The sequence below is a fragment of the Microcaecilia unicolor genome, chromosome 7, assembly GCF_901765095.1.
Source record: "Microcaecilia unicolor chromosome 7, aMicUni1.1, whole genome shotgun sequence".
Lineage (NCBI taxonomy): Eukaryota > Metazoa > Chordata > Amphibia > Gymnophiona > Siphonopidae > Microcaecilia > Microcaecilia unicolor.
Window position 1 is genome coordinate 136,003,165 of NC_044037.1, and position 14,370 is coordinate 136,017,534.

Here is a 14,370-nt window from a genome sequence, read left to right on the forward strand (position 1 = left end):
AGGGCATCTCTGAAAGACCTGACGTTGAAAGCAGTCTTTTTGGTGGCTATCACTTCAGCCAGAAGAGTTTCCGAGCTCCAGGCACTCTCATGTCGAGAGCCTTTTCTGCAGTTCACTGAGGCAGGAGTGACTATTCGCACAGTGCCTTCCTTCCTGCCCAAGATTGTTTCTCGCTTCCATGTGGATCAGCAGCTCTGTCTCCCCTCCTTTCGTAGGGAGGACTACCCAGAGGAATACTCTGCTCTCAAATATCTGGATGTGAGACGAGTAATCATCAGATACTTGGAAGTGACCAATGATTTCCGGAAATCGGATCATCTGTTTGTCCTGTTTGCAGGTCCTCGTAAGGGTCTGCAGGCTGCTAAGCCTACAGTGGCAAGATGGGTCAAGGAAGCCATTGCAGCGGCTTATGTGGCTGCGGGGAAGGTGCCGCCTATCCAGCTGAAGGCTCACTCCACTAGAGCTCAGGCGGCCTCGATGGCAGAGGCCGGGTCCGTCTCCTTGGAAGAGATTTGCAAGGCGGCAACTTGGGCATCGGTCTATACCTTCTCCAGGCATTACCGCTTGACTGTGGCTGCTCGGGCGGAGGCCCAGTTTGGAGCTTCAGTGTTGAGGTCAGGGATTTCAATGTCCCGCCCTGGGTGAGTACTGCTTCGGTACATCCCACCAGTCTATGGATTGATCAGCATGATGATATGGAAGGTAAAATTATGTATCATACCTGATAATTTTCTTTCCATTAATCATAGCTGATCAATCCATAGCCCCTCCCAGATATCTGTACTGTTTATATTCTGGTTGCATTTCAGATTCAAGTTTAGTCTTCAGTTCCTGTTCAGGAGGACTTTGTGTTCAAGTTTTTTCAATTGGATTCTTCAAGAGTTGAGACGAGTTTGTGTTACAGTGAGCTGCTGCATTCCTCTCCCCTCCGTTTTACGGGGCTGGATTGAGACATAAATTCTGCCGGCGCTCCCTCCCGCTTCGGGCGGCTGTAGGGCAGCTTTGTACCCCTCCCGCTTCGGCGGTGTTAGGGTCAGTCAGCTCCGCCCGCGGTTGCGGTTGCAGGATAAGCCAGATCCCCCCGCATCGGCGGGGTGGTGTCCCTCCCCCGCTCCGCGGGGATGAGCTGGACGGATTCCCCTCCCCCACTTGTGTGGGGATGAGCTGGGTTAATTCCCCTCCCCCGTTTCGGCAGTGGTGAGCTGGGCAGAGTGTCCCTTTGTGGGTGTAATTCTCTAAGTGCTGAGTCCTGCGGATGGAGCTTGGATATGGACATACTGAGGAGTTTCCGGCAGCACATGACCACATATAGGGAGGCAAAAGGATTGATCTCTATCTCCACCTGCTGGTAGATGGACACAACCCACCAGTCTATGGATTGATCAGCTATGATTAATGGAAAGAAAATTATCAGGTATGATACATAATTTTACCTTCTTACCTTGGTAATTTTCTTTCCTTTAGTCACAGCTGATGAATCCATGATCCCTCCCTGTCTGACTTTGTTTTTGTTGTTCAGATCCTTCATGCAGATATTGTATCTCATTGGGAGGAGTTGAAGATCAGTTCTCAGAGTTTCTATATGCTTTTCTATCACAGGAGGTTGAGAACGTCCCTCCTTTGTTTGCTTATTGCTCCGGTTCTGGGGCGTTTGTTCACTGTGAGGAAAGTTTACGTTATTTTCCCTTGCTTTCTCACTGTGCTTTGGAAGTTTCATATACTGAAGGTAGAAGGGGCTAGGCATCCAAGGTCACCGTGGTTTTTCAGTGTTCTCTATCTCCACCTGCTGGTAGGCGGATATAACCCATCAGTTAGTGGATTCATCTGCTGTGACTAAAGGAAAGAAAACTGCCAAGGTATGAACCTAATTTTCCCATCTGTAGACCAAGTCTAGAATTTTTCCTTCTCTCGTCGGCTCCTGCACCAGCTGCTCTGAAAGTTGTCCTTGATTTCATCAAGGAATTGTACCTCTCTAGCGTGTCCCGATGTTACATTTACCCAGTCTATATTTGGGTAATTGAAGTCACCCATTATTATCATATTGCCCATTTTGTTTGCGTCTCTGATTTCTTTTATCATTTCTGCGTCTACCTGCTCATCCTGGCGAGGCGGACGGTAGTACACTCCTATCATCATCCTTTTCCCTTTTCTACATGGAATTTCAACCCACAATGATTCAAAGGTGTGATTTGTATCCTGCTGAATTTGTAAGCTCTCTGAGTCAAGGCTGTCGTTAATAAACAGTGCTACCCCTCCACCAGTCCGGTCCAGCCTATCACTACGATATACTTTGTACCCCGGTATGACAGTGTCCCACTGGTTATCCTCCTTCCACCAGGTCTCAGTAATGCCTATTATGTCCAATTTTTCATTTAGTGCAATATATTCCAACTCTCCCTTCTTATTTCTTAGACTCCTAGCATTTACATATAGACATTTTAGAGTATGTTTGTTGTTCTTATTTGCATGATGCTTAGTGCTTGACACTATTGATTTCCCATCTTTTGTCTGATCTTTGGTTGTATTTAAAGGCACCTAATGTGAGCAAGTGCAAGGGTGATGCATGTGGGAAAAAAGAACCCGAATTATAGCTACATCATGCAAGGTTCCACGTTAGGAGTTACGGACCAAGAAAGGGATCTGGGTGTCGTCGTCGATAATACACTGAAACCTTCTGCTCAGTGTGCTGCTGCGGCTAGAAAAGCGAATAGAATGTTGGGTATTATTAGGAAAGGTATGGAAAACAGGTGTGAGGATGTTATAATGCCGTTGTATCGCTCCATGGTGCGACCGCACCTTGATTATTGTGTTCAATTCTGGTCACCGCATCTCAAGAAAGATATAGTAGAATTGGAAAAGGTGCAGAGAAGGGCGACTAAAATGATAGCGGGGATGGGACGACTTCCCTATGAAGAAAGATTACGGAGGCTAGGGCTATTCAGCTTGGAGAAGAGACGGCTGAGGGGAGACATGATAAAGGTATATAAAATAATGAGTGGAGTGGAACAGGTGGATGTGAAGCGTCTGTTCACGCTTTCCAAAAATACTAGGACTAGGGGGCATGCAATAAAACTACAGTGTAGTAAATTTAAAACAAATCGGAGAAAAGTTTTCTTCACCCAATGTATAATTAAACTCTGGAATTCGTTGCCGGAGAAAGTGGTGACAGCGGTTAGCTTAGCAGAGTTTAAAAAGGGGTTGGACGGTTTCCTAAAGGACAAGTCCATAAACCGCTACTACATTTTCTTGGGAAAAATCCACAATTCCAGGAATAACATGTATAGAATGTTTGTACGTTTGGGAAGCTTGCCAGGTGCCCTTGGTCTGGATTGGCCGCTGTCGTGGACAGGATGCTAGGCTCGATGGACCCTTGGTCTTTTCCCAGTATGGCATTACTTATATTTATGTACCACAGTCTCTTGTGTAGCCTCACTATCCAGAAACCCTATCTTCCCTGTTTGTGAGGTATCCTTGCAAGATACCTTATCCTGAACCATGCGCTGTTGTGCGACTGTTGGCCTTGCCCCCATATCTAGTTTAAAAGCTGCTCTATTAAGGAGGCTAGGGCTATTCAGTTTGGAGAAGAGACGGCTGAGGGGAGACATGATAGAGGTATGTAAAATAATGAGTGGAGTGGAACAGGTGGATGTGAAGCGTCTGTTCACGCTTTCCAAAAATACTAGGACTAGGGGGCATGCGATGAAACTACAGTGTAGTAAATTTTTTTTAAAAATCGGAGAAAAGTTTTCTTCACCCAACGTATAATTAAACTCTGGAATTCGTTGCCGGAGAAAGTGGTGAAGGCAGTTAGCTTAGCAGAGTTTATATAGGGGTTGGACGGTTTCCTAAAGGTCAAGTCCATAAACCGCTACTAAATGGACTTGGGAAAAATCCACAATTCCAGGAATAACATGTATAGAAAGTTTGTACGTTTGGGAAGCTTGCCACGTGCCCTTGGCCTGGATTGGCCACTGTCGTGGACAGGATGCTGGGCTCGATGGACCCTTGGTCTTTTCCCAGTATGGCATTACTTATGTAATTATGTACTTATCTCTTTTTTGAATGCCGACACCAGCAGCCTGGTCCCACCCTGGTTAAGATGGAGCCCATCGTTTCGGAATAGGCTCCTTCTTCCCCGGAATGTTGCCCAGTTCCTAACAAATCTAAAACCCTCCTCCCTGCACCATCGTCTCATCCACACATTGAGACTCCGGAGCTCTGCCTGCCTCTTGGTGCCTGTGCTTGGAACGGGTAGTATTTCAGAAAATGCCACCCTAGAGGATATAGATTTGAGCTTTCTTCCTAAAAGCCTAAATTTGACTTCCAGAACCTCTCTCCCACATTTTCCTATGTCATTGGTACCCACATGTACCAAGACAGCTGGCTCCTCCCCAGCACTATCTAAAATCCCGTCTAGGTGCCGCGTGAGGTCCACCACCTTCCCACCAGGTAGGCAAGTCACCAGACGATCCTCCCGTCCACAGCCACCTGGCTATCTACATTCCTAATGATTGAATTGGCAAGTATGACAGCTGTTCTAACCTTTTCCTCCTGGTCAGCCATTGAAGATATATCTTCGGCGCGAGAGGATAGTACATCTTCTGGTGGGTAGGTCCTGGCTACAGGAGTACTTCCTACTTCACCTTCTAGGAGACCCTCCCTTTTCCAAGTTAGTACAGAGGGGTTGGACGGTTTCCTAAAGGACAAGTCCATAGACTGCTACTAAATGGACTTGGGAAAATCCATAATTTCGTGAATAACTTGTATAAAATGTTTGTACGTTTGGGTAGCTTGCCAGGTGCCCTTTACCTGGATTGGCCGCTGTCGGGGACAGGATGCTGGGCTCGATGGACCTTTGGTCTTTTCCCAATGTGGCATTACTTATGTACTTATGTACAACTGCAAGAATTGATTCATAGGAAAATTCCCTTTTTCCAGTTCTTTTCATCTCTGAGATTTTCTATTAGGAGCAGATGCGAAAACCAATGTATTTAGAATTCCCACTACAAGGGAAACAGAGATCTTTAAGAACCTTCATAGAAAGGGGATACTATCACGGATTTATCTCTTTGTTTGAGCACAATATTATATATACTTTTTTGTGTCAGCAAGGCTGGAAGAGGTAGTTCGGCCATGGTCTGGAGGAAGAGCTCTGGGAAAAAATTTGTTGGTATGTGCATACTTATTCCTTGATCACTAATTACAGACAGGTTCAATTTAGACTGATTCATAGGTTGTATTGGACATCACACCAGCTATTACATGTATCCAGCACTAAAACGGGCCTTTGCTGGAGGCAGTGCAGACAGATTGGAGCGTTTGAACACATATGGTGGGATTGTTAGTTGTTCTGGAGAGAGATGTGTGACTTCATATATCATTGGACTACGGAACACTGGGATAACGACCCTTTCAAGTGTCCGGTATAATACCAGATGGACTGAATAAATGTTTTACTCATTCCCTGGTGGCGACGTTTATCCTTGCTGCTAAGATGATTATTGTTGGTATTGGAAGCATAAACAGGGACCTTCTGTCTGGTTAGCAATTTATATGGAGCTTTACAAATTTGAGAAGCTAACCTTTTCACTCGGTGCAAAGAAATCTGAGTTTGCAATTAAATGGGCTCCTTTCCCGATGATCCTATGATGGTTCAAAGTAATTGTGTCCAAATTGTAGTAGGTTCTTTCTACTGCTCCGTGCTGGAGAGTGTGGTTATCCTTCTAAACTCTCATGGTGTCAGAAGGATTTGGGACATGCTAGTGAGGGGAGGCCAGGTGTTGGGGGTGGGGTTGAAAGATAAAATTATCATTTATGTAGACAGATTTGTATGTTTTTTTGATGTTTATTTATTGGTGGTTTTCAATAAAGATTATCTTAGAAATAGAAGGCGTAGGATGAACACGGCATAATGTAAGCCACATTGAGCCTGCAAATAGGTGGGAAAATGTGGGATACAAATGCAACAAATAAATAAAATAAAAAATAAAGAGGATCTGTAATTAGAAAATGGATGGCACAAAAAACAAAACTTGATTGCATGTGTGTTGATTCGTCGAGTGCTGCTTAGATGGCTACTCTGTCTGTGAAGAGCCAAGGCTTTTCTATGGTCTGTGTCCTAGAAGTACCAAAAAGAAAGATCGAGATCAAGTATTTTATATCACATTCATTGTTGATTTGATCATGAATTGATGGTGAGTGTGACTGTTAGGCAGACTGGATGGACTGTTCAGGTCTTTATCTGCCGTCATCTACTATAAGTACATAAGTAGTGCCATACTGGGAAAGACCAAAGGTCCATCTAGCCCAGCATCCTGTCACCGACAGTGGCCAATCCAGGTCAAGGGCACCTGGCACGCTCCCCAAACGTAAAAACATTCCAGACAAGTTATACCTAAAAATGAGGAATTTTTCCAGTCCATTTAATAGCGGTCTATGGACTTGTCCTTTAGGAATCTATCTAACCCCTTTTTAAACTCCGTCAAGCTAACCGCCCGTACCACGTTCTCCGGCAATGAATTCCAGAGTCTAATTACACGTTGGGTGAAGAAAAGTTTTCTCCGATTCGTTTTAAATTTACCACACTGTAGCTTCAACTCATGCCCTCTAGTCCTAGTATTTTTGGATAGCGTGAACAGTCGCTTCACATCCACCCGATCCATTCCACTCATTATTTTATACACTTCTATCATATCTCCCCTCAGCCGTCTCTTCTCCAAGCTGAAAAGCCCTAGCCTTCTCAGCCTCTCTTCATAGGAAAGTCGTCCCATCCCCACTATCATTTTCGTCGCCCTTCGCTGTACCTTTTCCAATTCTACTATATCTTTTTTGAGATACGGAGACCAGTACTGAACACAATACTCCAGGTGCGGTCGCACCATGGAGCGATACAACGGCATTATAACATCCGCACACCTGGACTCCATACCCTTCTTAATAACACCCAACATTCTATTCGCTTTCCTAGCCGCAGCAGCACACTGAGCAGAAGGTTTCAGCGTATCATCGACGACGACACCCAGATCCCTTTCTTGATCCGTAACTCCTAACGCGGAACCTTGCAAGACGTAGCTATAATTCGGGTTCCTCTTACCCACATGCATCACTTTGCACTTGTCAACATTGAACTTCATCTGCCACTTGCACGCCCATTCTCCCAGTCTCGCAAGGTCCTCCTGTAATCGTTCACATTCCTCCTGCGACTTGACGACCCTGAATAATTTTGTGTCATCGGCGAATTTAATTACCTCACTAGTTATTCCCATCTCTAGGTCATTTATAAATACATTAAAAAGCAACGGACCCAGCACAGACCCCTGCGGGACCCCACTAACTACCCTCCTCCACTGAGAATACTGGCCACGCAATCCTACTCTCTGCTTCCTATCTTTCAACCAGTTCTTAATCCATAATAATACCCTACCTCCGATTCCATGACTCTGCAATTTCTTCAGGAGTCTTTCGTGCGGCACTTTGTCAAACGCCTTCTGAAAATCCAGATATACAATATCAACCGGCTCCCCATTGTCCACATGTTTGCTTACCCCCTCAAAAAAATGCATTAGATTGGTGAGGCAAGACTTCCCTTCACTAAATCCGTGCTGACTTTGTCTCATCAGTCCATGTTTTTGTATATGCTCTGCAATTTTATTCTTAATAATAGCCTCCACCATCTTGCCCGGCACCGACGTCAGACTCACCGGTCTATAATTTCCCGGATCTCCTCTGGAACCTTTCTTAAAAATCGGAGTAACATTGGCTACCCTCCAGTCTTCCGGTATTACACTCGATTTTAGGGACAGATTGCATATTTCTAACAGTAGCTCCGCAAGTTCATTTTTTAGTTCTATTAATACTCTGGGATGAATACCATCAGGTCCCGGTGATTTACTACTCTTCAGCTTGCTGAACTGACCCATTACATCCTCCAAGGTTACAGAGAATTTGTTTAGTTTCTCCGACTCCCCCGCTTCAAATATTCTTTCCGGCACCGGTGTCCCCCCCAAATCCTCCTCGGTGAAGACCGAAGCAAAGAATTCATTTAATTTCTCCGCTACGGCTTTGTCCTCCTTGATCGCCCCTTTAACACCATTTTCGTCCAGCGGCCCAACCGACTCTTTGGCCGGTTTCCTGCTTTTAATGTATCTAAAAAAGTTTTTACTATGTATTTTTGCTTCCAACGCTAATTTCTTCTCAAAGTCCTTTTTTGCCCTCCTTATCTCCGCTTTGCATTTGGCTTGGCATTCCTTATGATCTATCCTGTTACTTTCAGTTGGTTCTCTTCTCCACTTTCTGAAGGATTGTTTTTTGGCTCTAATGATTTCCTTTATCTTACTGTTTAGCCACGCCGGCTGACGTTTAGTCTTTTTTCCCTTTTTTCTAATACGTGGAATATATTTGTCCTGAACCTCCAGGATGGTGTTTTTAAACAGCATCCACGCCTGATGCAAGTTTTTTACTCTGCGAGCTGCTCCTTTCAGTCTTTTTTTCACCATTTTTCTCATTTTGTCGTAATCACCCTTTCTATAGTTAAACGCTAGCGTACTTGATTTCCTAGTTTCACTTCCTTCAATGCCAATATCAAAACCGATCATATTATGATCACTGTTATCAAGCGGCCCTCGTATCGTTACCCCCTGCACTAGATCATGAGCACCACTAAGGACTAAGTCTAGTATTTTTCCTTCTCTTGTCGGCTCCTGAACTAGCTGTTCCATGAAGCTGTCCTTGATTTCATCAAGAAATCTTATGTCCCTTGCGTGTACAGATGTTACATTACCCCAGTCTATATGCGGGTAATTGAAATCCCCCATTATTATTGTGTTGCCCAGTTTGTTTGCGTCCCTGATTTCCTTTAACATTTCCGCATCCGTCTGTTCGTCCTGGCCAGGTGGACGGTAGTACACTCCTATCACTATCCTTTTCCCCTTTGCACATGGAATTTTAATGTGTCCCAGCTTGAGACCTATCCACTGGAATAGTGGTGGGCCAAGTTACATAGCTTAAACAGCTGAAAAGCACTGACTAGGCCTGATAACCAGCTGATGGCCTTATAGCTGAGAGCCTGCAAGAGCAGGACTGCTTGGTGAGTCTTATTGAAACCTGGTACAACTGTCAAATTAGGTGTAACACTTAAGATGAAGGAAATAATGACAAAAATGGAAAAAGATTGGTTTATAAAATGGAGTCTGTCATGATAACATGGCTCCCAGAGTCACAAGATAGAAAGACACAGATCTCTCTCAGTATTAGGAAAGAGGTTTTAAAAGTGTTGAAATTGGCACTATGAAGAAATCTTTGAGAGGAGGGGCAGGTGGGCACCTGACCTGCGGTTAAGTATGAAGAAAGATTAGAAAAAAAGTCTCTCTCCAATTGATTTGTATGGGGACGAAATACTATATAAGAAATGCAGAGCTGAGCTAAAATCGGATTCTTTCCCCACCAAATCTCAGAAGGCGAAGCTCTGGCCGGTTGAACCCAGAATCTGTCTGATGTTTGTACCAACTTGAAGTCCTGATTTGGGTGAGAATAAAATACTATTTCTATCACTAAACTGCTCCAGTCTCTGTTTTAATCTCTCCTTTCTCCTATACTTATCTTACTCATGCACAAGTAAAAATTCACTCTCACTCACATAGATTTCATGTGGGAACATAAATGGCCAAAGATTCACTTAGATCCAGAGAGACAGAAAGCTGTGGTCATGGGAATTAGATTTGAACTGCGCCTTCTGTCACCCCCCCTACGCCTCCGTGACCGGAGGTGCTCCTTAGAACCCCGATTCGTAACACCATGGAATGGGGTTTCGCTGGAATTTAGGGAGGGGATGATCAACAAGATCCTAGAAGAACAAACCCTCTGAACACCTCCGTGGGCAAGGGTCCTGCGGGGGTCTAGAGAGGGGTAGATTTTAACATATGTTAGCCTCATAATTGGTTCAAAAGCCTATGAATCAGAGATCAGGCCAGTGATGGGTGACAGCTGGGGTGGGTGGGAATTGAACTCTAAGTAGCTGTTTCCATTAACTACTAGCTGTGCTGTACACTGGTGCTATGATAAACTTTAAAACAATAATTGTAGATGCTAGCCTATAAACAGCTTATATATGAAACTGCAACAGAGACTTTAATTGCTAAAACTATATTCCATAAACTGCCTTTGATAAGTAAGCAGAGTAATTTAAAATATAGACACTGAGATTACTTATTTTTAAGTCTACCTCTTCCCTGTTTAAATTTCCCAGCAGGCAAAATACTCATCAGTGAACTTTTCTTCCTCTCTGGAGTCCTGTTAGCACCTCTTCTACCCTATCCTCTCTCCATATTCAGCATTTCTCCTCTGTATTGCTATCCTCTTGTCTGTGTCCAGCAATGTCTCTCTGTGTCACTGTTATGTTCTCTTCATGTTCAGCATATCATCTCTGTGTCTCTGTCCCACCCTATGTTCAGCTTCTCCCCTCCCTCTCCCCCTTTCATCTTGCAGCCAATATGCTGAGGCCAGAATTTATTCCTCTTCTCTTATGACACTCTTGCCTTCCCCCCCCCCCCCCCCCCCAAAAAAAAAAAAAAAAAACTCAGCCCAGACCAATATCTCTCCCACGCATACTTTAATGCCCCAACCCTCATGGTCTGACTCTGACATCTCTATCTTTGTCCCTCCCCCCCCCCCCCCCTTTTTGGTCTTGGTCTCTCTATCTCTCTCTTCCCTCCGTCTCCCTCATATTACTTCTCTTATTGTTCTATGTGTCTTTCTCTCTATGCCCCCCCTAGGTCCAGCATCTCTCATACTCTCCTCCCCCCCCCCCCAACAGGTCCAGCATCTCTCTATCTCCTCCTTCCTGCACAAGCCCAACTTTTGTCTTCTACCCTTCCCCACATGCGGGTTTGCATCACCTTCTACAACCCCCCCCCCCCCTGTTTTCCTTCAAAGATGCAGGTGGCCAGCATAGGCCAGTTCTGCCAAGACCTTTCCTCTGCTGCATCCCACTTCTTGTGATTATTACTTCCTGTGGACGGATGTGGCAGAGGAAAGACCAGGGACAGTCTGTTTTTACCTCTGCCCTTTCTGTCCACCTTAAAATGTTCGGCTTTTTTAGTTCTTGAATGCACAATCTTTAATATAGATAAGAATGTCTTATAACGTCTTTTGCTGTAATATAACCATGTACTTACCACCATGTAACCCAAACCCTCTATAAACCAAATGTATATTCTTTTCTTTTTTCAATATTCACGATGAATTGTAAGCCACATTGAGCCTGCAAAGAGGTGGGATAATGTGGGATACAAATGCAATAAATAATAAATAATAATAATGTGTGTACCAAAAAAGAATATATCTGTAATTCTTCATTACAGAGTTATAGTTCTCTGAAGATATCTCGACTTTCTGCACCTAAAATACAGAGGCAGCAGCCACTTGGAGTAGATGGTAAGCATGTGTATTATAATTTTGTTCATTTTATTTGTCAACTTTATCCATTTTTTGATGGTTTGTTGTTAGTATTTGTCAGGATATACAGTGTGTCACAGGGCTAGCATGGCTAGATCCAGTCTTTTGCTCCAAGTGACACTTGTATCTCCCAGTTTGTGATAAATTGTATATGTGCATTTGATGCAAGGAGCTCCTGGTTCTGAGTGAGTTCCGTCTCTGTGTGCCTCAGCTCCTCTAATAGAGAAGTCACACTTCTAGCCTGGTAGACTTTAGATGAGAAAGACCACCTGGAATTAGAAGTATCACTTTGGTGTGGCAGTAAGTGATCCTGTAGCCACGACCTGTTGTTAAGATTGCATAATATCCTCTCATACCAAGAAAATGTCTCCAAGGGTTGTGTCCAGGAGAGAAAGATTAGGGCAGCTTTTGTAATTAGTAACTTAGTTATTAAACATACAGAAAGCTGATCTGGGAAATGTCTTCCAGTGAGGAGATGCAGTAGAGAGGATGGTGGTCCGAGGGCTCCGACCTTACCACAATTTATTGGCTACATATAGTTCCCATTTGCTCTTACCTTCAGGTGATTCAGTGACGAGAGTCATTCCTGTACATCTACTATAATAAAACTCACCCTCAACGTTCTGAAGACAACGTTCTGAAGTCACTCAATCACTCCCTGAAGGGTTCGTGGATTCATGGTGGTGAAGCCAGCCAGCCTATGCCCCGCCCTCGCATCAAACGTCGACGGAAGAAAACATTCACGTTGCCAGGCAACGGTAATCACGTAGGAGGCATGAAGGACCAATCAGAAAATACCACACACAATGTGAACCGTTACCAGGCAACGAGGCGGACCAATCACAGGAAAGTACAAGGCAAGAAGGGTGGAGCATTCAACAGCAGAACGCCACATTATTGTGCAGCACAGAGAACAGAGGAGCAACGCTAGAACGATAGCACAATATTCCTACTGTGGGCATTGAAGAGCGGATCAGAACGGAGAGTAGAGGACCACCGCTACCTGTGGGTATGTGCAAAATACTTTCGTTCCATTCACGTGGACTAGGTGGAGCCGAAAAACAAAAGCATGCCCCTCACTATCAGGGATGTTGCCGCCCACAAAAAGCTGCCGCTAACAGAAACCTGTCGCCCAGCCGGAATGATTAGCCATGAGCCAGCCAGTAGCAAACAGCGACCGACATGTTTCCCTACTCCTCCCCTGCCTCGGAATCACTGGAGACTGGCTGCAAACCTGCAAAACCAACCCCACACCGACGCACCCCCCTTCAAGCGTTTCCCTCCAGCGGACTGCAAAGGACAAAATGTTCCGGTTCACCCCCCGACGCCCCAACAACGTGCTCCTCTCCCTTCTGACTCCGGCAAGTCGTTTCACAAATCCACGATGCCAACAAACCTTCCACAAGACGTTCCCGTTCACTCCCCCCTCCCCCACGCCCCAACAACGTGCTCCTCTCCCTTCTCACCCGGGGAAATCATCAAAAAAATCCAGGAACGCTACAAACCTTCCAGAAGACGTTCCGGTTCACTCCCTCCCCCCCCCCCCACGCCCCAACAATGTGCTCCTCTCCATTCCGCCCCGGGGAAATCGTCAAAAAAATGCAGGATGCCCACAAACCTTACAGAAGACGTTCCAGTTCACAACCCCCCCCCCCCCCAAAAGCCCCAACAACATGCTCCTCTCCCTTCCACCTCGGAAAAATCATTTCACTAATCCAGGATGCCAAAAAACCTTCCAGAAGCAAAGCACTTCTCTCTTCCTGCCTTACCCGACACAAAGTAACATGCTCCTTTTCCTTCAAAAAATATAAAACAACAATGCTCTTCAGCAAAACAAAGAAAAAAAAAACTTATCCAACAATAAGGAAAGGATAACCCCAAGACACACATTTACATTTCTGGAAAAAAAAAAACCTCCACAACCCCCCCCCCCCCCCCCCCGATACACAAAAGCACACCACGTCCCTCAAACCCCCCCACCCAAAAAAAAAAATCTGAACAAACACTTATATCCCTTAATATCAAACAGGAAAAACAAAAAAATAATAACCTAAACCATATGCTAGCGCCCGTTTCATTTGTTACAGAAACGGGCCTTTTTTACTAGTATCTTACTAAACCCCAGAAAGAAGCGATCCTTAATGGCAACAAGAACAGCGAAAGAAGACCGAGACAAAGTTCGTCCAGGAGATTCCAAGATGACTGACAAAAGCACACCACTATTGCCGTCTCCCAGCTCAGAATGAGCAGCTGAAATTACAGCAGAGGTTAGTGCAACGGTGGAACCGACGATTGGGAAGCAACTACAAGTAATTATAGATAAACTGGACATGATGGATCAGAGATTTAATGCACTGACTAAAGATATACAAGAATTACAGCATCGAGTTGGTTCTGTGGAGGACGAGCAGCACGTGTGGACCAATGAAAAACCTCAACTTGATTCTAAGCTCAAACAGTTGGAAGAAAAACTTGATGAACTTGAAAATAAATCATGGAGAAACAATTTACATTTTGTGGGAATACCAGAATCTCTTTCGGATAAAGACTTGCATCCCTTTCTAGAGAAATGGCTTCCGGACTCCCTCCCTATCACAATACCGGCAAGAAAGTTCCAAATCGAAAGAGCTCATCATTTGGGCCCCTGGAGGGAGAATACTCAGACCCAGGATAGTCATTATCAAATTGCTAAACTGTTTACAGAAGCAAGCAATATTATCAGCAATTTGTCAAGGAAAAAAACTTCAATTAGAGGGACAGAATGTTTTATGTTGTCAAGATTACTAGGAAAGCATTTACACCAATGTGCACAAAATTGGTGTGGCACAAAATAACATACCCGGCAGTGGTGTGCTGGTAAATTTTTAACAGGCTCTCTCCATGGTCCACCTCGGCGCCCCCCCCATCCACCTCTGCGCC

At 44.7% G+C, this 14,370-nt stretch overlaps 1 protein-coding gene across 2 annotated transcripts in view; it reads left to right on the plus strand.

Annotated features, from left to right (window-relative positions):
* The window catches only part of TRAF3IP1 (TRAF3 interacting protein 1), a 1,208,890-nt gene that overhangs the window by 474,121 nt on the left and 720,399 nt on the right, over positions 1–14,370 (plus strand). For both annotated transcript variants that reach the window (XM_030210669.1, XM_030210670.1), the window contains exon 7: positions 11,358–11,430. In XM_030210669.1, the coding sequence (XP_030066529.1) occupies positions 11,358–11,430 (73 nt within the window). The remainder of the gene's footprint in view (positions 1–11,357; positions 11,431–14,370) is intronic.